The sequence below is a fragment of the Lichenostomus cassidix genome, unplaced genomic scaffold (assembly GCF_008360975.1).
Source record: "Lichenostomus cassidix isolate B80296 unplaced genomic scaffold, HeHo_3.0 HiC_scaffold_42, whole genome shotgun sequence".
Classification (NCBI taxonomy): Eukaryota; Metazoa; Chordata; class Aves; order Passeriformes; family Meliphagidae; genus Lichenostomus; species Lichenostomus cassidix.
Genome location: NW_028147241.1, coordinates 178665 through 201080, shown reverse-complemented (window position 1 = coordinate 201080; position 22416 = coordinate 178665). Strand labels below are relative to the sequence as shown.

The window sequence follows — 22416 nt, the reverse complement described above, 5'->3', positions numbered from 1 at the left end:
GGCAAGTGGTGAGTGCACACTGGAGGTGGAGGGGAGGCTGGGCTGGACAAGGGCTGGGGCAGAAACACTGCACCCGGGGGTGGCTTCTCCCCATGCATGCAGGGACAGCCCCTCACAGGGGAGCCTTGGGCAGGGCACGCTTCTGCTGCTGCTGTTGCTGCTGGGGCAGCAGGACAGGCCTTGCTTCCTGACAGCTCTCTGGGACCCTTTCCTTCCTGCCCCCACATCCCTGTGATTCCTGCCCCTGCTGCCCCCTCTGCCAGCTGCCTCCCTCCCAGCCCCACTCAAGGCCTTCTCTCCATCCTCCTGCAGACCATGGAGTCCTGGATATTCCTGGTCCTTGCTCTGCATAGCCTTCTTCAGTACCCACAGCCCATGGATGATGGTATGGATGCAGAGACACTGCGACTGCACGTGGAGTTGCGTGCAAAGCGCCTGGAAGAGGAGAGGATTCGGCTGGAGCAAGAGTTGGAGCAGCTCAGACTCCTGGAGCAGAGTGGCTTGGCCTGGGGAGACCTGCTGGGGTCTGCCTTGCAGTACTGGCAGCTCTGGCCATTTCCTGTCATCTTGGTCTCTCTCTTGGTCTTATGGTTTACCTGGAGGGAAAGGAGCCTGAGGAGACAAGAGCATGAAGAAGAAAATGATGGTGGAAATGCATTTGGAATGGTAGATGCAAATGTAGTACACGATGTTATTCACGTGTTCATAGGATGGAGGCTAATGTGGCGCATCCAGTGGCCTGTACAGGACCTGGAGACAGGCTGCATGTGGACAACTGACCTGATGGACAGATTCATCAATTTCTCTGGACGCGTCTTGTCAAACAGTTTCTACCCGGTGCTGCAACGAGCCATCCAGGTGGGCAATGCCTTTGAAGGCTGGACTGCCCGAGAGGAGGATGTTGTGTATCGCTTTCTCGTACCCATGACTCCTCCCCAAGGGCACTCCTTCCGCCTGGAGTTGGCCAATGCAATGTGGAGGCCCGGCAGGAGCTTCCATGTCCGCGTGGAGCTGGAGTGCACCTGCACAAGGGAGCAGCAGGCTGACAACATGCTGTGCTTCCTGCACCACCCTGAGGAGGAGCTGAGGTGGAATCAGGATCCCAGCCTCCTTCACACCCTGTGCACCGGCTCCTACCTTGATGTGCAGAAAACAGGCCTCTGGTTCTACCAACTGCTGAGAGCCATCTGGCCAGCTTTGCCTCAGTCACACAACTGGCGTCTAGTGCTGCTGCCCTCCAGACGCTCCTGCCAGTTCAAGGTGACCAACGGCAGAAAAAGCTTCAGGATTGAGATGCTCTTTGGGGTGCAGCGAGGCGACTCAGACGTCTTTGTTAGCAGCGAGTCTAGAAAGCCCCTCACCCCAAGAACAAGGTGGCTCGAGACCTTCGCCGTGGCAGAGATGAAGTTCTTCAGGCACATCGCCAGGCAGGCTCCCCCTTACAGCTTGCACCTCAAGTACCTGCAGTTCTTCACCTGTCTTCAGCAGGGCCTAGGCTTTTCCAGCTGCACCATGAAGACCATTGTCATGCACCTCCTGAACGCTGTACCGGTGTCACAGTGGCAAATGAGACATTTCCTGAGGCGAATTGTGGATATCAACAACAGCCTGCGCTTAAGCCTGGAAGACAAACGTCTCAACCACTTTATTGTGGGCAACCAGAGGCTTCCTGAGGAGATCACTTTGCCCCCAGATGTCCAAACGGCTGAGACACTCAATCTCTTCCATCGTACGGCTGTGGATCCGGTTGTCCATTCCCAGGTGATAAGTCAGTACCTGGATCTGCAACATCGTCTCCTGGAAATCCTTAAGCCTTGACACCTTGGAAGAGGTTCTGCTGCACAGAGCTGTGCTTGAGATGCTCACAGCTGGCGGCAGAGAAGCAGCTCATTGTACAAATCTGCTCCTTAAAGGAGAGGAGGATGCGTGCAAAGACTCTGGCAAAGGTCCCACAGCCTCTCCTGCTGCCTTAGCAGCTGGGGGACCATGGGAGTGTTTATTCTACCTCCTGGTATCAATTCATTTTCCAAAACAAGTCACCCAGATCCGCATTAAGCCCTACTTGCATACAAACTTTCCCACTCCTAAGAATGCAGATGAAGAGAGCACATGCCTTACACGCATGGCCAAAGCCACCAAACCCCACCTGTAACATGCAATTGGTCCAGCCCTATGGGAAGGACCTAAAGTTACAGTATGAAGGAAGTGGGAAAGTGGGGCAGAAAAAGACAAAAAAACAGGGAAGAAATGACTGAGAGGAAAAACTAGCTCTGCTGGCCTGGGATCAGACAATGGACTGTGTCTCTCCCTGTCCCCAGAAGGGACACCTTTAGGTCAGCATTGTACCAACTGTGTTGGAGCTGACCTGAAATCTTGTATATAGAAGTATCTAGACTTTTATTTCCTTGATAAATATATCTAATTCATACATATTATATATTATATGGTTCATATATTGTCATATATAATATTAAAAGACAAGAAAACAAAACCATATACTAAATAATATCAAAAGTAAGAAATCTGTGATTAGTATATAATGAGAAATAATAATTATAAATATTTGAAGATTTACTAAGATTATGTATTAATTCTGTATTACTATGAAGATTTTAAATTATGATTAAACAATAACAATAGAGCACATATTTAGTGTTGTCACTATCTGTTGTGACAGTAACACTCTTGGCGTATTTAGGTCTGGAAAGATCTTCATAAAGTAGATCTATTTATTACATCGATAACATATATATCATATATTCCCTCTATAATACTATTTTTATATACAAATAAAGCCATATATTGTGTCACTATCTGTTGGAACACATTGAATCAATAAACTACAATATTGCAGAATCTGGATCGTGCAAGCTTTTATTGATCTCAGCCAGACCTCTATATTGGTAAATCTCACAAGTTGTCAATCTGGGCTCGTCAACAGTCTCCTTGAACTCAACCAAACCTGCAGTGCTGAACTGGTTCTAATCACAATCTGAGCCCAGCTGCCCCAACCCTGTGATCACAGAATCACAGAATGCCTTGGCTTGGAAGGGTCCTTAAAAATCCTCTTGTTCCAAGGCTGCTGCCGTGGGCAGGGACACCTTCCACTCTGCCAGGTTGCTCCAAGGCCCATGCAGCCTGGCCTGGAGCACTGCCAGGGATCCAGGGGCAGCCACAGCTTCTGTGGGCAGTGTGGGCCAGGGCCTCTGCAGCCTCAGAGCCCACAGTTTGTGCCACACCTGCGGCCTCAGCCCGCCCTGTGTCAGCGGGAGGCCACTGGCCCTGGTGCTGTCCCTGCAGGCCCTTGTAAACAGCCCCTGCCCCTGCAGGTCTCTGGTGGTGCAGGGACTGACAGGCCGCAGGAAGGTGCCCCGGAGAAGCCCTTAGAGAGCACTGGGGGCCAGCAGTGCCACCATCAGGGCAGCAAGCAGGGCCTGGCGCGGCCATCGGGGTGGGAGGACACAGGGCGGGCGCTGAGGCCCTGCCAGCTGGAGCAGGGAGCTCTGCTGGGCGGCCTTCCTCCTTGTTCCCCCACTTTATACACTGAGCCTGATGTCCTGTGCTCTGCGATATCCCTGGGGTCACTTGTGGTCACCTGTGTCTCCTCCCAAGCTCCCATGCAATGCTGGGCTTACAGGTGGCACAAAGGGCACCTCCAGGAAGGAGGGTTCAGGGAGTCCCTGGGGCTGAGGAAAGGAGGCTTTGGGGACTGGGAGAGGCAGCAATGGGGCTCCAGGGGCTGCCAGGGTCAGGAAACAGGGAGGGTCTGGGGGCTGTGAGAAGGGGCAGATCCTGGAGCTGCAGGTTGGGAGACACGACAGTGCCTGAGGGAGCAACAGGGGGAAAGGGGAATCCCTGGGAATTCCCGGGATCCCCTTTGGGACCATGCTGGGACCCCCTGGCACCCTCTGGGAATGGAATGGGATCCCCCTGGACCTCAGTAAGAGCGAAGATGAGCCCAGGCACTCCCAGGCACTCCCAGTATGACACTGGTCACTTCCCCTCACTCCCTTTAGGATCCCTGTTGCTCCCAGTATGAACCCATTCCCAGTCACACCCTATTATGATGCAATTTGTCCCCAGTACAATCCCAGTTGCTCCCAGTTCCTCCCACTTCTGCCCAGTGTGTTCCCAGTTCTCCCAGCTGCCCCTAGTATAATCCCAGTCATTCTCAGTTACTCCCAGTATGATCCCAGCATGGCTCCAGTTGCTCCCAGTTGACCCAGCTGTGGTTCCAGTTGCTCCTATTCACCTGCACTATGGTTCCAGTCAATCCCAGTATGATCCCAGTCACCCTCAGTGTGATCCCAGTCTACCCCAGCACGGGTCCAGCTGCTCCCTCTCTCATCCCCACAGGATCCCAGTTGCCCCCAGCATAGTTCCAGTTGTTCCCACTTCCTCCCAGACTCATCCCAGTTACACCCAGTGTCCCCTGGTATCATCCCAGTCCCACCCAACATGGTCCCAGTCAGGCCAACTTGTCCCCAGTGTAGACACAGTCACTCCCATTCAATCCCAGTTGCTCCCAGTGTGGTCCCTGTTCTGCCCAGCATGGTCCTGGTTGTTCCCAGTGTGGTTCCAGTCAGCCCAGTATGGTTACAGACACTCCCAGTATATCCCAGTTGCCCTCAGCATGCTCCTAGTCATGCCCAGTCACTCCCAGCAACCCCAGGAAGGTTCCAGGTGCCTCAGTACAGCCCAGTCATTGCCAGTATGATCCCAGTACGATCCCAGTATGATCCCAGAACAGCCCAGTCATTGCCAGTATGATCCCAGTACGATCCCAGTACAGCCCAGTCACTCCAGTGCTGCACTGCTGGGATCCCCCACCCCTCTCTGCGTTCCCCCCTCCCGCATCTCCAGGCTCCCCACAGGAGCCCCAAGGGCTGCAACTCCCTGCCCAGGCTCCCCAGCAAGGCCACTGTGGATCTGCAGCCCCCAGTTTTCCCTGTTTCCCTCTCCTTTTCCCCAGGCCGGGCTCCCCCTGTCCCCAGCTCTGGGCTGGGAGCAGCCGAGAGCCCCGCGCTGCCCATGCCGAGCTGTCCCGGCTGCATCCCCGCTCCTCCCGCGGGCTGCGAGCGACTCGCCAACGGCGGAGGAGGAGCAGGGAGGAGGAGGAGTGGGAGAAGGGATTGGGGCAAGGAGGAGAAGGAGGTGGGATTAGGGCGGGGAAGGAGGAGGAGAGACAGATCGGGAGCAGCGGGAGGAAGAGGAAGAGGAGGGCCGAAGGAGGATCGGTCAGGAGCCACGCGGTTTGGGTCTCCCTGAATTCGCAGCCCCCCTGGAGCATCGCCGCCCCCATCCCGCAGGTGAGCGGGGAGGGGGAGCTCGCCCCAAATATCCGGGGGGTCCCTGCGTTTGGGGTTTTTGGGGATGTTTGGAGTTTTCGGGACTCCAAAGCCGAGCCGCAGCTGCCCCTCGGGGGGACATGGGGGGTTCCCCGGGAGGTGTTTTTGGGGGTCCCGGTGGCGGTGCGGGCAGAGCCCCGATGGGGGGCAGGGGGATGCGGGTCCCCCCGCGGTGGGGGTTGGGGTCTGCCCGGGCCCTCCAAGCTCTGCCCGGGGCCAGCGGGTGACCGGCGGGGGAGGGGGGCACAGCGGCTTTTGGGGAGCTCCGGGAGCCGCGGCTTGTCTAAGCAGAAGCGCAGGGAGAGGAGAGCGCCAGCAGCCCGGAGCGGGGAATCGGCGAGGGGCAGTGCCTGGGATTGCTGGGAGCCCTGGTGGGGGAGTCTGGTGGCTTGGGGGCAGGATGGCCGGGAAAGGGGCTCAGGGCTCCCGGGTCCTGCAAGTGGCTACTCCAGTATGAGCCCAGTTGCCCCCCCCAGCCCCGTGTGTTTCCAGTTTCCTCCTCACTCCCAGTATGAGCCCAGTCTATCCCAGTCTGACCCTGGTCACTTCCCCTCACTCCCTCTAGGGTCCCTGTTGCTCCCAGTATGAACCCAGTCACTCCCACTCATTCCCTATTATGGTGCAATTTGCCCCCAGCACAGTCCCAGTTGCTCCCAGTTCCTCCCTCTTCTGCCCAGTGTGTTCCCAGTTCTCCCAGTTGCTGCTAGCATAGTCCCAGTCACTCCCAGTACAATCCCAGTATGAGTCCAGGATGATGCCAGTCTCTCCCAGCAGGGCCCCAGTCACTCCCACTTGCCCCCAGTATGGTCCCAGTTCCCCCCAGCACATTCAAGTCTTTCCCAGTATGGTCCCAGTCACCACCTGCATGGCCTCAGGCACTCCCAGTATATCCCAGTTGCCCTGAGCATTCTCATAGTCATTCCCAGGCACTCCCAGTTGCCTCAGCATGGTTCAGTTGCCCCCAGGATTATCCCAGTCACTGCCAGTAGATCCCAGTTGTCAGCAGCATGCACCCTGTCATTCCCAGTTGCTCCCAGTGTATTCCCAGTTGGCTCCCAGCATGGGGCTAGTAGATCCCCGTAAGCCCCACTCAGAGTCCATTGACACTGACTGTAATCCCAGTATGATCCCAGTTCCTCCCAGTATGATGCCAGTGGCCCCAGTGTGATCCCAGTTGCTCCCTGTCAATGCCAGCATGAGCCCATTAGCTTCCAGTATGATCCCTGTGTCTCCCTGTCTCTCCCAGTATATCCCAGTTGCCCTCAGCATGCTGCCAGTCATTCCCACTTCCTGCCAGTTGCTTTCAGCATCATTCCAGTTGCCCACAGCCACTCCCAGTCAATCCCAGTATGATTCCAGTCTCTCCCAGCATGGGCCCAGCTGCCCCCACTGTGATCCCAGTATGATCCCAGTTTCCCCCAGCATAGTTCCAGTTGTTCCCAGTTCCTCCCAGTATGATCCCATTTGCCCCCATTGGCTCCTGCTATAGTCCCAGTCCTGCCCAGGGTGGCCCCAGACACACTCAATTGCTCCCAGTTGTCCCCAGCATGGTTCCAACTGTTCCCTGTGTGGTTCCAGTCAGCCCAGTTTGGTTACAAACATTCCCAGTATATCCCAGTTGCCCTCAGCATGCTCATAGTCATTCCCAGGCACTCCCAGCTGCCCCAGTAAGGTTCTAGTTCCCTCAGAATGATCCCAGTCTTTCCCAGTTACTCCCAGTTGCCCCCAGCATGACCCCAGTTTCAGCCAGTTGCCCACAGTATGGTCCCAGTTGCTCCCAGTATGATCCCAGTTGCTCCCAATGTGTCCCCAGTTTCCTCCCCACATGGTCCCAGTAAGCCCCAGTCAGGTGATGCAAATGCCCCTCGGGGGGACATTGGGGTGTCCCCAGGAGGTGTTTTTGGGGGTTCCCATGGCGGTGCTGGCAGAGCCCTGGTGGGGGGTGGGGGGGATGTGGATCCCCAGCGTGGTGGGGGTTGGGCTCTGCCTGGGGTCACATGGGGACCATGTGGGACCCAGTGGGGGGTGAGGGACACTGGTTTTGGGGACTCCTGGGAGAGGTATGGGAGGGGAGAATGGAGAGGGGCAATGGCAGAGCTGGGGAACCCCTGGCAGCCTGGTGAGAGAAGAGGGGAGAGGGGATCCCTAGGACCCCCAAACCCATTGACTCCCCTAAGCAGGACCCCAGAGAGAGGAGACCCCCAGAAGCCCAAAGTGGGGAACATGGAGAGGGGGAACCCCTGGGATTCCTGGGATCTCAGTCAGTCTGGGGAGAGTGGGGATGCTGGAGAGGGGAACCCCCAGTAGACATGGGACCCCTCCAGCCCTGACAGGGGGAAACCCAGAACCCCAGAGTGGAGAGGCCAGAGAGGGAGAACTGCTGGGAGAGTCTTTTCTGGGGCTGAATCCTGGTGGTCTGGAGGTTTTTATGAACCCCAAAGCCCTGGTGACTTCTAGAGATGAATTGGACAGGGTGACCTTCAAACCCAAGGTAGTCACTCGTTGTTTTTCCCCAAACCAGGATTTCCCATTCCCAAACCTCAGCTGGATGAAGGAGGAAGCTGCGAGGAAGAGGAAGATGCCCCAGGACCCCCAGGCAGGTGAGGAGGAAGTCACTGCCCCTTTCCCCCTCTCTTCTCCTCCATCTCCCAGCCCAGCATCACCCCTGGCTGCAGGACAGCCCTGCTGCTGTTGGGGAATGGACTGGGGCGATCTCCTTCCCCTTCCCTCTGGCATGGAGGCAAATCCCAAATCCTCTCCTTGTCCTTCCTCCTGCAGGCAGTGAGCTAAGGGTGGAGACCAGGGAGGACAAATCCTTGCAGGAGAACCTCATGGAAGAGGCTGTTTTGAGCAGCTCCATGAGCCAGGAATTGAAGAGGGAGGAAAAGGCCCAGAGATGCTGCACGAGGAGGGGCTGCAAACCCAGCCCAGGGTGCTCTGAGGAGCAAAGACCCACCCTGAGCCGGGAAGGCAACCAGAGCCTTAATAAGAGTTCAGAACTGCATGTTCCTGAGCAGCTTCATGATGGGGAGAAGCTCCACAAGTGCTTGGAGTGTGGGAAGAGCTTCAGCCAGAGATCCAACCTGATCTGCCACCAGTGCATCCACACTGGGGAGAGACCTTATGAGTGTGGGGAATGTGGGAAGAGCTTCAGACAGAGCTCCAACCTGATCCGCCACCAGAAGATCCACACAGGGGAGAGACCCTATGAGTGTGGGGAATGTGGGAAGAGCTTCATTACCAGCTCCAACCTGATCATCCACCAGAGAATCCACACAGGGGAGTTGCCCTACGAGTGTTCCGAGTGTGGGAAGAGGTTTGTGACCAGCTCAGATCTCCTCCAGCACCAGCAAGTTCACACAGAGGAGAGGCCCTTCCGCTGCCCTGAGTGCAGTAAGGGCTTCAAACAGAACTCCCACCTCATCATCCACCAGAGGATCCACACCGGGGAGAGACCCTATGAGTGTTCTGAGTGCAGAAAGAGGTTTCAGAGCAGCTCCAACCTCCTCAAGCACCAGGTCATTCACACAGACGAGTTGCCCTTCCGCTGCCCTGACTGCAGGATGGGCTTCAAACAGAACTCCCACCTCATCACCCACCGGAGGATCCACACCGGAGAGAGACCCTACAAGTGTGATGAATGTGGGAAAAGCTTCAGGCAGAGCTCCACCCTGATCTGCCACCAGCGCATCCACACAGGGGAGAGACCCTACGAGTGTCCTGAGTGTGGGAAGAGCTTCTCCAGCAGTTCTCACTTGACCAAACACCAACGGAGCCACCGGTAAGGGAAGCCCTGCAAGTGCCCCGAGTGCAGGAAGAGCTTCATGTGCTGCTCCAACTTCATCCCCATCAGAGGACCCACACTGGGAAGAGCCCTGGTGACCCTCACTCCCAGTGACCAACGCTGCGAAGACACCTGGCTGGTGGCTTCCATGTCCTCCTGATTCCCTGTGGCCACCTGGACAAGCACAGTTGCAGGAACATCCATCGGGACTCAGATTGACACTGGAAATTCATTGGGAAGAGCTGATTTATTAATGTTACACCCCAAAAAATCTCACCTGCTGTGTAATTGTTTCTTGTGGTGTCATCAAGCAATGCTGGGTGATCTTGGAGGTCTTTTCCAATCTAAATAATTTCCTTCTCCATCCTGTCAGAGCAACCAAAACTGAGGTAAAATAAAGGAAATTAAACAAAGAGATGTAAAGCTGCACCATTTTACTGAGTGACTTGGGGAATTTGGAGTGAATTTGGGGTTCAGGGGAAAATTAATGAGGATTTGGGTGTTCTGGGGCTGCCCAGGCCAGGGAACGGGGTGACGTTCTCATAGCTGTGGTGGCAGAACATGTCCACCTGAGCCCATCTGCTCTTCAGGAATTCTGGTTGTCTGTCCCAATCCCTGACTCGGGCCTGCCTGCCTTCCTTCCTTCCTTCCTCTCTCTTTCTCTCTTTCTCTCTTTCTCTCTTTCTCTCTTTCTTTCTCTTTCCTCCCTCTCGCTATCTCTTCCTTCCTCCCTCTCTCCCTCCCTTTCTTTGTGTCACCAAAATTCCCCCCACAATCCTCCCCAAAATCCACCTAAATCTCCCCAAATTCCCACCGAGACCCTCCTAGATCCCCCCCAAAACCCCAAAAACCACACTGGAGACCCCAAAAAAGGCATGATCGGTTTTTATTCGGGGAGGGGTCTCCCACCAAAACATCCCAAAATTGCCCTAAAAACCCCAAAATCGCCCCAAAAATGGCACGGATTGGATTAGGGTCAGGGTCTGTAGGCAGGCTGAGCAGCAGGGTGTGCGGTTAATTAGGGGTTAATTAATTAGGATTGGGGTTAATTCATTAATTAGGTCTGGCTGAGCAGCACAGTGTGGCCCTGCAGTCCCTCCTTTACACCACCAGAGGGCAGCACGAATCCCCCCGCTCTCCTCCGCGGCTCCAGGCGGAGCAGCTGAGCGTTGCTGAGGCTCAGCGAGCGCAGAGACCAAAGCTGCGGCCGAGGACTCCTGCCCTGCAGAGCCAGCACCAAACAGCGGCGGGAATCGCCGGGAAAGGGGCAGGAATTCCCGGAAAAGGGCTGGGAATCATCGGGGGGGGGGGGAATCGGAAATCTCCGGATTGCCTGGAAAAGGGTCGGGAATCATCGGAGGTGATTCAGATTTTTCCTCTCCAAAAAGGATCTCCCCCTCCCCAAAAATCTCTCCTCCCCTTTCCTGGGGGGCATGGAAGAGATTTGGGATTTCCGGATCCCCTGGAATTTTGGTCCAATTGAGACTTCCGGAGAAATCCCCAAAATCAGCCCTGGAAATGGGGAGAGGGCGTCAGGAGAAGCCCCAAAATCTGCCCAAAAATCTGCCTGAAATCCAACCCCAAAGTTCCCCCAGATTCAACCACAAATTCCCCAGAAATTTCTCCCAAATTCCCCCAAATTCAACCCGAAATCCCCCCCAAATTCCCCCAAAATTTCTCCTGCAAATCCCCCCAAAATTCCTGCAAATTTTCCCCGAAGTGAAGCACGGAATTGACTCCACAACTCAGATAGCTGTGAAGTAGGTATGTGTTTATTCCAGCTGGGGTGCATGGCGGGTAGCCCCTCCAAAGGCATGCACACCATCAGCAGCACTTCACTTGGTTTATATCAGGTTACAGGTTACATATGCATAAAGTTAGACAAATCCCCTATACATATTCATTACCTATCCCCACTTCGTATTATAATGAGTTCAAAGTTCATTTAAATATGCTCGCGCAAGCGCAGTGTCTTCAGATTAATTGTGGGCAGGGGTCCCGATGATTAATTATGACATGCTCCATACTCTTCATCACAATGAACTCTTCACCCTGTTCCCTTGCGCACGCTCCCTTGGTTCTTGGTCCAAGTCCAAGCCTGAGAACCAACTTGTACCAGTTCTGGGGTCCAAGGGCAGGATGGTCAGTTACACTTGGTGGTTTCTCTCAATTATTTGGCTCTCTTCTCTCCATCCTCCCCGATACCAGGTAGACAAAAATTCATTAAGTGAATAATAAATGGATCGTAGCTGGCATATCTTAGTAAATCATTATCCAATCTCTGGCTCTCTAAATCACTTAAAAAATATTATTATTACCATGGTCCAGCTTCTAGTTCTTTCACATTAGTAATTTCTATTTTACCCTAAATCAGAAGTACCCCTGGAATTCCCCAAAATCTTTCTGAAATTAGCCCAAAATCTGCCCCAAATTGCCCCCCAAATTACCCCAAATTTCTCCCCAAATTCCCCTGAATTTCCTCAAAATCCACCCCGAATTCCCCCTGAAATTTCCCCCAAAATCTGCCTGAAATTGACCCCAAATTCCATCCCAAATTCCATCCCAAATTCCACCCCAAATGCCCCAAAATCCCTCAAATCCACTACGAATCCACCCCAAATCCTCTACATTCCCCAAAAATTCCCCTGAATTTCCCCAAAATTCTCCCCAAACCCACCCCAAAATCCACCCCAAATGCCCCAAAATCCCCCAAATCCACTACAAATCCACCCAAAATTCCCCTGAATTACCCCAAAATTCTCCCCAAATCCACCCCAAATTACCCTCAATCCACCCAAAATCCACCCCAAATTTACCCCAAATCCACCCCAAATCCGCAAAAATCCTCACAAAGTCCACCCCAAATTCCCCCTAAATCCCCCAAAATCCTTCCCAAATTACCCCCAAAGTTCCCCCAAATTACACCCAAAATTCCCCAATATCCCCAATAGCTTTAATTGGAGTGGTTGGAAGAGAATTTGAGGATTGGGGGGGGAAGAGGGGATTTTAAGGAATTTGGGGTTTTGGCCAGAAGATCTTTGGGGTATTTTTCAGAAGGATTTGTGGGGTTTTGGGGGGCATTTTGGGTTTTTTGGGGTATTTTGGGGAAGATTTTGGGGGGTTTCAGGTTGGATTTGGGGTTTATTTGGGGGGATTTTTGGGGGCTTTTTTGGGAGTTTTTTCTTTGGTTTTTTGGGGTTTTTAAGGATTTTTTGGGTTTTCCATTTCAGGGGTTTTAAGGGAGGATTTTTGGGGGTTTTGAGAGTTTTTTTTAGTTTGGGTTTCATTTTGTTTGTTTATTGGGGATTTTTTTGTTGATTTTTTATGGGGATTTTTGTTTGTCTTTTGGGAGCTTTTTAGGGTTTTCCATGTCAGGTGGTTTTGGGATTTTTGAGGTTATTTGGGGGGATTTCAGGACTTTTCCTTACCATTCAGCAGAGCCCAATGAGCTTTGTGTCCCTGGAGGAACCCAGGGCTGTGATTTCTGTCGCCATCATAGCTGGGAGAAGTTAAGGGAAAAACACAACAAAACCCAAAAAAAAGGGAAAAAACTGCAAAAATTGAGAGTTTGAGCGCAAAAATGGAGAGAGAAACCCTAAAAATGGAGAGATTGATCCCAAAAATGGAGAAAAACCACAAAAATTGAGAGTTTGAGCCCAAAAATGGAGAGAAACAAAAAAAAAAAACTGAGAGAAAAACCCCAAAAATTGGGAATTTGAGATCAAAAATGGAGAGAAACCCCAAAAAAATTAGGGGAAAACCCCAAAAATTGGGAGTTTGAGCCCAAATATGGAGAGAAACCCCCAAAATAGAGAAAGAAACCCCAAAAATTGAGAGAAACCCCAAAAAAAGTCAGGGAAAAAACCCAAAGGATGAGTGTCTGACCCCAAAAATGGAGAGAGAAACCCCAAAATGAAGAGAAAAAACCCAAAATGGAGAGTTTGACCTCAAAAATGGAGAGTTTGAATCCAAAAACGTGGAGGATTTCCTCAGGGAAAATGGCCATGAGGAGTTGAACCTAATGCACAACCCAGAGTTGATGGACTTGCTGGAAAATATACCCATTTAAAAATTTTGTATAACTTTAGTCAAAGGTTTTGTTTGTCTTTATTCCCTGCCAAAACAGGAATTTCAGGTTTCTTTCCAAGGCATTGTTCTGCCAGGTGAGGTCTGGTGGACTCAGCATATCAACAGACTGGGAGGAGCCCAAAGATAAAGGTAAAAGATAAAGATGATAAAGATAAGATAAAGTAACCCAAAGATAGAGGCAATCAGCAGAGCATCAGCAGGACATCAGTGGATATCTACAACCCCAGACCACCTCCAGCAGGGGTGAAGACATCCTGGCCCAGAAAGGAAACTGAAGAATGAAGAATCTAATTAACATCAGAGGCGAGGAGATTCAGATCCAATGCAAAACTGAATACTGGGCGTTTGCTCAACTATAGACCAATGAACACTGACCCAATGCTTTCCTATGTATTTTTACTGTATAAAATATCTGAAAATCAGGTAAAAGCCATGTATCATGGAATGATTCTCTCTGCACAGCAGGGCTATGTGTGGATGAGATGATTTCTGTGGCACATCCTGGCCAGAACAACGTCCAGGTCAGATAATAAAGTAACGCCTTGACTCTCTAACATTAAAAATGTTTTGGAGGGTTTCTGTTTTTCCTGCAGATTCTGTGACAATATGAAAACTTCTACATGTGGCGCCCAAGGTGGGGCAGCAGTGATGGCTTAGATGTGTGAGACTCCACAGCAGCAGAGTGTCTGACAGCAGGAGCAGGAGAGGCGACAGGGACGAGAAAATCTCAGAGCCTGGAAGGTTGAGTCGGCCGCTCAACCCTCTGTGTGGTAAATGAGTGGATAGCGAATGTTGGCTTTTGCAGATATGAATTTAGCATTTAGAAGTGATAAGGTACTGTGTAAAGTAGCACTAGGATAAAATGTAGTTAAGCAGAAACAAAGTTAGAGTGAATTATATCTATGTAATAGTTGTAGTATGCTAGAAATGTGGCAAGAAATACATGGTAATAGACATCTTTTAAACTGATAAGCCACAAAGCCAGAGATCAAGACACCCTGAGGGAATGAAAAGAAACAGACCTCATGCAACCCAGGACATGTGTGATCTACAGTCACACCTCCCTGGGAAGTTGTCAGCCACAGCTTGAATTAGGGCTATAGAAGACTTCAGCCTTCAGCCCTGAGACAAACCAGAAGACCGAGATGTAGCCGGCCTGGCAGAAAGGGGCAAAGATCAAAGAAAAAGAAATGACTGAAATGTAAATAGTGGTTTTTTACTTAATGAACATGTAACAGTTAAGAAAGTACTTCAGCGCACGTTAAAATGAATAGGGCATGCAACTGAGAATAAGGCGAACCTGCCACTCCTGCCCGGCCGTAAGTCTTTGTTCTCCTAATAAATGTTCAATATTATGTTCCCAAAAATGTCACCTTGTGAATTTGTTTGTATCACTGCAAGGTGAGAGCCGCGATGGAAACAGACGCCGCGGTTCAGCTGCTTGCAGGGATCCTTTCTGAGAGAGGCAGCGAGGTCAGCAAAAGAGACAGAAAGTCTCGTTCAGTGGGCTTGGAAAAAGGGGCGCTGCCTGGACACTTCGCTGGTGTTTAGCCCAGGGAATGGAGAGAAGTTGGAACTTTGCCATGGGAAATTACCATTGATGGAGGGGATGAAGCAAAAGTAGCGAAAAGATTGGGAATGACATGGCGAGCAGTTATTAATGCCTTGAGTGAGATGAGAGCAGAAAGAAAGGTGGCTGCAGCGGCAATCGATGTGCTACGCCCAGGGTGCGAGGGTATGGCGACTGAAACAGCAAAACCAAGGAAAATTGCCTTGTTTTCTGGGGACGGCGACCGAAACAGCAAAACCAAGCAAAATCACCTCGATTTTTGGGGACAGCAACAGAAACAGCAAAACCAGGATTTTTGGGGTCGGCCGGCTGCTGCCAGTGAAAGGGATGACTGTCCGCCAGTGTCCTCAGTAACTGAGATATTGAGGACAAGAGGAGGAAGTGACAGCCCTGCAGCCGCCTCTGCCACTGCCACCACAAAAAGCAGAAGTGACAGCCCTGCAGCCACCTCTGCCATTGCCACCAGTACGGAAGTGCCACCATCACCCAGTGCAGGAGAAGTCACGCCCAAGGAGCAGAGTACTGAAGGCGGAGCGAGCTGTCAACCCAAGAGGTCGTCTGCGCCCTCGGGATCCAACTCGAGTGAGTCAGCTGGTAGATCAACCACGGGTGACCGGAGGAAAGGCAGTGACTCAGTAGAACAAATGCTCTAAAACATGATAAGTAAGCTTGAAGACCTCACAGTGGAGCACAGAAAGTCGTGCAGTGTTGCTGCTGAGCCTCGAGCCTCAGGATCCTGGTGGAGCAGCCAGCGCCCAGAGTCAATACCTGCTGCTCCTGTCCGTCAACTTCACAGCCTCCAAAGCCTACCAGAACGACAATGCCCTTGTGCTAGCGCGCCCCCAGCACCGATCAGACCCGCTGAGCTGAGCCAGGAAAACCCCATAGCCCAGCGATGGTCAGGAGTAATCCCTGGTGTGATTACTGAAGGAGAATTGGCAAAGTGCAAACATGCTGGCTCTCCCTGTGGAGGTGGTTGGTGATCAAGCCTCCTGGAAGGCTCATGACTGGAAGCTCCTCAACCAGGTGAAACACGTAGTCTCCATTTTTGGATCAAAATCCGAGGCAGCCCAGAGCATGATTAAATATGTCTTCACCACCTCCATTACGAGCGCAACAGATTGCTGAAACTTTGCCGGTCTCTTGCTGACCCCCGTGCAATACCTTATATGGGAAATGTTGTGTAAGAAATTGGCAACCAAAGAGGCCAACAACCCCGAGATCCGAACACAGACCCTCTTTACGGCGTCACCATCAATATGATTTGGGGAGAAGGGCAATTTGCCACCACAGATGTTCAATTGACTTTCCCCACCATCCTCCATCAACTCACCCAAACACTGGCACATCAGGCAATATATGAAATGCAGATGGACAACGTGCTCCAGCTTTTGCTGCCATTAAACAAGGGGTTACTGAACTGTACAATGCATTTATCAACAGGCTGAGCCAAGCTGTGAAGCAACATGCTGAAATGCCGTCGGAAATGCAAGGTGATCTGTTTTGAACATTAGCCTTTGAAAATGCTAATGCAAAGACAAAGGCTGTATTGGTTAATGCCCCTCAAGGCTGCCCTGTGGATGAGCTGTTGGTACAAGCCATGCAAGCGGAACAGCACTCTGTTGTTGCGATGATCGCCTCTGCCATCCAGGGTGCTGAACAGCACTGTCATGTCACGATAATCACCTCTGCCATCCAGGGTGCTGAACAGCACTGTCATGTCACGATAATCACCTCTGCCATCCAGGGTGCTGAACAGCACTGTCATGTCACGATAATCGCCTCTGCCATCCAGGGTGCTGAACAGCACTGTCATGTCACAATAATCGCCTCTGCCATCCAGGGTGCTGAACAGCACTGTCATGTCACAATAATCGCCTCAGCCGTCCAGGATGCCGTGTTTGGCAGGACATTTTCCTCCCTTCTCTCTCTCCCTGCTCAGTCACAGAAGATGGATGGCTCCAATTAGGTTAACAGCCTAAAGCAGGGCTATCTGATGGTGCCTGAAAGTCTAAAAAAACCACTACCCTGTGGAATGTAGAGAGAATGTGGGAAATTTTTAGTGACCCACTCGGCATATTCTTATCCTATAAAACACACATGAAATCTCAGAAAAAGTAGAAGCTTTTCTACATGGACACTGAGCGTGAGGAAAGCCTCTCCTCAGAGTCTGGACGCAGCTCTGTGGTAACTCCTTGCAAGGTTGAGGGAGGATTCTAATGCATCCCAGCACCAAAATAGGATTTTGGTAAGATCATTGGTTTCCTAAATTGTATTCTTCTTTGCTAGACATAACAACATTAATAGGTACCTTTTAAGTGCGTTATTGTGTTTAGTCTGCCTATTTTGGGCAACATATATATATGTTTGTTTAGCTATGAGTAGCTTTTCATGTACTGTGCAGTAATAAGTTGTCTGGTTCTTTGCTCTGTTCTCTCTTGTGTCTAATAAACAGTAATCGAGTTTATATTAGACCTAAATAGGCCATCAATATAAGGACTTGTGAGTGAGACTGGGTTTTGGGGTGCTGCTCGCTCTGAATAGGTTTGATCACTAGTTGTCATAGGCCTAGGCAGCTGGTAAAATCTATCCACCCTCTGTCTCCACTCGTAACACCGTGCAAGGCACCATGGAACAGCAAACCAAGGTGATCGCGGCAGCCTTGCACAAGGGCACGGTGAAAGGGTCGAGGAGGACACAGAGAGGCGTGGAAGGGCTCGCCTGCTATGGGTGTGGAGAAGCGGGTCACACGTGAAAAGGCTGTCAAAGGGCTGTATGGTGCCATAAGTGTAATGTCGACAATCACTCCACGTTAGCGTGCCGGAAATCGGGAAACGGGAAGAAGAGCCGAAGGAGGGGCATCACGCCAAGACACAAGTCAATGCCCTGGCTCCGGAGTTCCCGACAGGTTCTTACTTCGCCACAAACCCACAGCCTGGTTCAGCCTGGGATTCGATGTGGAAACCACAGTAGATGTAATTCTCACTGATTTGAGAGTATCCCTCATTCCCACAAACGCTAATGGACCTCTTTTCAATGAGGACTCTCGCACTGGGAGCTCCTGCTCGGGCGATCCTCCGCCAGGAAACAAGGCTGAATTGTTTTGCCCAGAGTCACCTATCCCGACTACACCGGTTAATATTAACATCATGGCCTACACTCTGTTTCCCCCAGTGCATATCCCAGCAGGAAGTAAAATCGCCCAAATTGTTGCGCTGTCCAACGAGCAGCCCAGCTGTAGCAGCGCCCGGCCTGTGGGATGGTCACTCGAGGGTCCGGAGGTTTCAGATCCACAGCTCCCGTGGTGATGTTTAGCTGCAATCAAGGCCCACGCAGAAGATCCTGTTGTCTGCTGGCGCCAAGACCATTGAACTTTGTCCCCTGTTGGACACAGGAGCTGATGTCACCATTATTAAATGGCCTAATCAATGGCCACTCCAACAGCTCACGACTCAAGTCCTAGGGGTCAGAAGCACAAAAGCTCCTCTATTGAGTATATTCCCCATCCAATTCCGATTTCCAAGTCCTAGGGGTCGGAGGTGCAAAAGCTCCTCTGCTGCAGCGGATTAGCCCTATATAACACCCTGCCTTTATTAAATTTATGATTTCTGTTCCGGATTATTCCCCCAGTGAAACATTCCATTGGTTAAAAACTGTGTACCTTCCCTTGCAATACTGTTATTGGTTTGTAACCTTGCCCTTCTCCCTCAGACCCTTCCTAATTGACCCTCCGGGGCTGGGCACGCCCTGTTCCCTCCCCCTTTTAATGTTGTGCAAGTCCCGAGTTTGGGGCTTCTGGGCTTTGGATTCCGGGCACCCCGGTCCTTTCCCTCGTTCTCCGCCCTGCAAGCCCCCACAGCGTTCCTACAATAAACCTACTGGAATCCCAAACACAGAAGCCTACGCCTCTTTCATCTTTACCACTTTCCTAACAGGCTACCGTTTCCCCCGGGCGAAGCACCCGGCGGTGTGCGTCACAGCCGCGACACTCCCGGGCAGTGTTCAGCGTAACCAGTGGCCTTTTTGTTGCTGCTTTTGGCGGCCGGCAGCTTTTCGGGAGACTAAGCAGTACTCCTCTATTGAGTAGATTCCCCATCCAATTCTGATTTCAAAGTCCTAGGGGTCAGAGTCACTAAAGCTCCCCTATTGAGTAGATTCCCTATCCAATTCCGATTTCCAAGTCCTAGGGAAAGCTCCTCTATTGAGTAGATTCCCCATCCAACTCTGATTTCAGGAAGGACAGTGTGTCACAGTACACCCATAGGTGATGTCCCTGCCGAACTGGCTGGAAGGACTAATAGGTTGGGATATCCTCTCACAAATCAGGACAGTTATCAGCACCAAACCTGCAGATTTGTCCTAAAGGCCACTGATGGGTAGCCGCCTGTGGCAAGACATTTCCCCCCTTCTCTCTCTCCCTAGTCAGTCACAGGAGATGGATGGCTCAGATTAGGTTGACAACCTAACCAGGGTTATCTGATGGCGCCCGAAAGTCTAAGGTGGAATGAAGAGAGAATGTGAAAAACTTTTAGTGACCACAAAGCCACACTTTTCTTATCCTGTAAAACACACATGAAATCTCAGAAAAGGTAGAAGCTTTTCTACATGGACACTGAGTGTGAGGAAAGCCTCTCCCCAGAGTCTGGATGCAGCTCTGTGGTAACTTCTTGCAAGGTTGAGGGAGGATTCTAATGTATCCCAGCACCAAAATTGGATTTTGGAAAGTTCATTGCTTTCCTAAATTCTATTATTCTGGCTAACTTATAGGTACCTTTCTTAACTTGCATTTCAGCTGAAACTTGCATTTCTAACTATTTTTGTAGTTCAAGCAAGCATTTACCCCATAACTGCATTTTCACGATAACATTTTTGCAATTATGCATTCATTGTGTGTGTATGTATGTCAATCTGTTGTATGTTTGTATGTTTGTTATTTTCTGTGTCTAATAAATGGTATTTTACATCATATTAGACTAACTGGCCGAATATCAAAGAACCTTGCGGACGGGACCGAGCCTTGGGGTGCTAGCTACCCTAATCTGTCGCCAGAGACCTGCAAACTGCAGAAACTCCTCAGGCTCCTGTCTCTCATGCAGACACGCCATGCTCCCCAGCTGGGACAAACACAGACCTACTGCATCGCTATTGGAGCTGCGGAGTCACTCCGCGCCACAGCGCCACCTGCAGCCTCCCGCCCGTCATTGCACCTGCCCTGCCCGGCCTGGAGCTCGACAGCGCCCCTGCTGGCTGTGACTGGCATTGCACCACACGGGAAAGTGCTCGGCAGCTCAAAGGACATCTGCTGCTGGTTTCTGGTTTTGTTTGTTTTGTTATTCTTGTTATTGCTTGTTTATAGATACTAGTAAAGAACTGTTATTCCTTTTCCCATACCTTTGTGGCAAGCACAGATTCTTTCCCATGGGAATTTTCTCTTTTCCTTCCTGTGTTTTATAAACAAAGATAAAGTTTGGATGTTACTGAAAGGGTCTCTGGAAACATAGATGGTTCAAGCCTGGCCAATCAGCCTGGGGGGAGGTTTTGAACTGACCCAATCCGGATGATCTGTGAAAGTCTACATAAGTTGGAATTAATCAATAAAATTACAATTTTGCCACATTCAAGAGCCTGACTCTTTCTCTCTGTTAGCGGTTCAACAGCGACACACCTTTGCCTGAAAGCCCTTGGTTCCAAAGTTAAAGTAATTCGGGGGGAAGGGAGATCACATTCTCTGTCCCGTGGGAGGTTCCACCTCTCCTAGCAGCACCTGTCTTTCAAACCAAGACACATTCCCAGCTAATGCGGTGGGTTTGGGTTGGATTTTGGCATCTTTTGGGGGAATTTCAGGGGATATTTGGGTTGGGTTTTGGGGTCTTTTTGGGGGGAATTTTGGAGGATTTTTTGGGAGGATTTGGGGGAATTTTTTTGGGTGAGATTTGGGATTTTTTTTGGAGGGGATTTTGGCATCTTTTAGGAGAATTTTGGATATGTTTGGAGTTGATTTTGGGTTTCTTTTTTGGGAATTTCAGGGGGAGTTTTTGGGGTGGAATCTCAGATTTTTGATGGGGGATTTTGGGTTTTTTGGTGGAATTTTGGGGGAATTTTTTGGGGAGGATTTGGGAATTTTGGGTGAGATTTTGGGATTTCTTTTGTGGGAATTTTGGGGAGTTGGAGGGGATTTTGGGGGTGGATTTTGAGGGGTTTTGGGTGGAATTTTCTTCTTTTTTCAATGGGATTTTGGGATGATTTGCAAACACTGACTCCCCCCCAAAAAATTTAATTTTAATTTTAATTTTTCAAATTTTTAATTTTTAGTTTTAATTTTTAAAATTAAAAAAATTTAATTGATTTTTAAAAGAATTTTAAAAAAATTAAAAATCAGAAAAATCCAAAGACCAAGAAATCACCAAAAATTTTTTTTTTAATTGCAAAAAATTCAAAGAAAATCCAATAAAAATCACAAAAATTCAGAACCACTTAGAAATTAAATATTTATTGCCAGCAGTTGGGTTTTGAGTTGGGTGAGGATTTTCGGGTGGATTTGGGATGCAATTTGGGATTTTTGGGGATTTTGTTTGGATGTCAGCTGCACTTTCAGGCGCTGAGCATCATGTCCAAGTTTGGGGTGGATTTGGGGTTTTTTGGAAGATATTTTGGGGAGGATTTTGAGATTTTTTAGGAGGGAATTTTGGGAGGATTTGGGAATTTTTTGGGTGAGATTTGGGGGATTTTGGGAGGGGTTTTGGTGGTTTTGGTGGGTGGAATTTGGGGCTTTTTCAGGGGCTTCTTGGGGGAATTTTGGGGTTTTTTTAATGGTGAATTTTTGGGAGGGATTTTGGGGGTTTTTAATGTGATTTTGTGGGAAATTTGCAGGCATTTCCTCCCAGAAAAATAAAGAAAAATTTTTTAAAAATTCCCCCCCCAAAATAAACATTAAAAAAAAGTCACAAAAAACCCCAAAAAATCAGAACAACTTACTAATCAAATCACTTTGATTGACAGCAGTTGGGTTTTGAGCTCGGGCAGGATTTTTGGGATGGAATTAGGAATTTTTGGGATGAAATTTTGGATTTTCAGGGTGTCAGCTGCACCTACAGGCACTGAGCACCATCCCTGAGTTTGGAGGTGATTTGGTGTTTTCTGGGGTGAAATTGGGATTTTTTTGGAGGTAATTTTGGGGTTTTTTGGGGGAATTTCGGGGAATTTTTGGGGGGGATTTGGGAGGGTTTTTTGGGTGGAATTTGGGGTTTTTTGTTGGTATTTCAGTGGTGGTTTGGGGTTGGATTTAAGGTTTTCTGGGTGGAATTCTGGGGTTTCGTTTGTTGGGATTTCAGTGGGATTTTTGGGTTGGATTTGGGAATTTTTGGGTGGAATTTGGAGGGAATTTTCAGACATTTACTCCAGGAAAAATAAAATGTAAAAAAAAAAAAAATCAGAAAAAATTTTTTAAAATCACAAAACTTTTTTAAAAATCATGAAAATTAAATAAAAAACCACAATCACAACAGCTTACAAATTAAATAACTTTTTTTAGTACAGCAGTGAGAGAAAAAATCCCAGGATTTTTCGGGATGGAATTGGAGTGGATTTAGGAAGTTTTGGGACAAAATTCTGGATTTTTGAGGCTG

General features: G+C 50.0%; 2 protein-coding genes across 2 annotated transcripts; both read left to right on the top strand.

Moving 5' to 3' along the window:
- Window positions 1-315: 315 nt before the first annotated feature.
- On the top strand, window positions 316-2632 carry LOC146424095 (inositol 1,4,5-trisphosphate receptor-interacting protein-like 1). The gene has a single exon (XM_085043901.1). The coding sequence runs from the start codon at window positions 316-318 to the stop codon at window positions 1816-1818; it is 1503 nt and encodes a 500-aa protein (XP_084900027.1). The 3' UTR covers window positions 1819-2632.
- Window positions 2633-5204: 2572 nt separating this feature from the next.
- On the top strand, window positions 5205-9561 carry LOC146424094 (uncharacterized). Its single transcript, XM_085043927.1, has 3 exons — window positions 5205-5309; window positions 7870-7948; window positions 8127-9561. Exons 2-3 carry the CDS (start codon window positions 7897-7899, stop codon window positions 9131-9133), a joined length of 1059 nt encoding a protein of 352 aa, XP_084900053.1. The 5' UTR covers window positions 5205-5309; window positions 7870-7896; the 3' UTR covers window positions 9134-9561.
- Window positions 9562-22416: the final 12855 nt, after the last annotated feature.

Coding starts and splice junctions, on each gene's coding strand:
- LOC146424094 (XM_085043927.1), top strand. CDS start 7,897: ATGAAGGAGGAAGCTGCGAGGAAGAGGAAGATGCCCCAGGACCCCCAG. Junction 7,949..8,126: donor GCCCCAGGACCCCCAGGCAG/GTGAGGAGGAAG, acceptor TTCCTCCTGCAG/GCAGTGAGCTAAGGGTGGAG.
- LOC146424095 (XM_085043901.1), top strand. CDS start 316: ATGGAGTCCTGGATATTCCTGGTCCTTGCTCTGCATAGCCTTCTTCAG.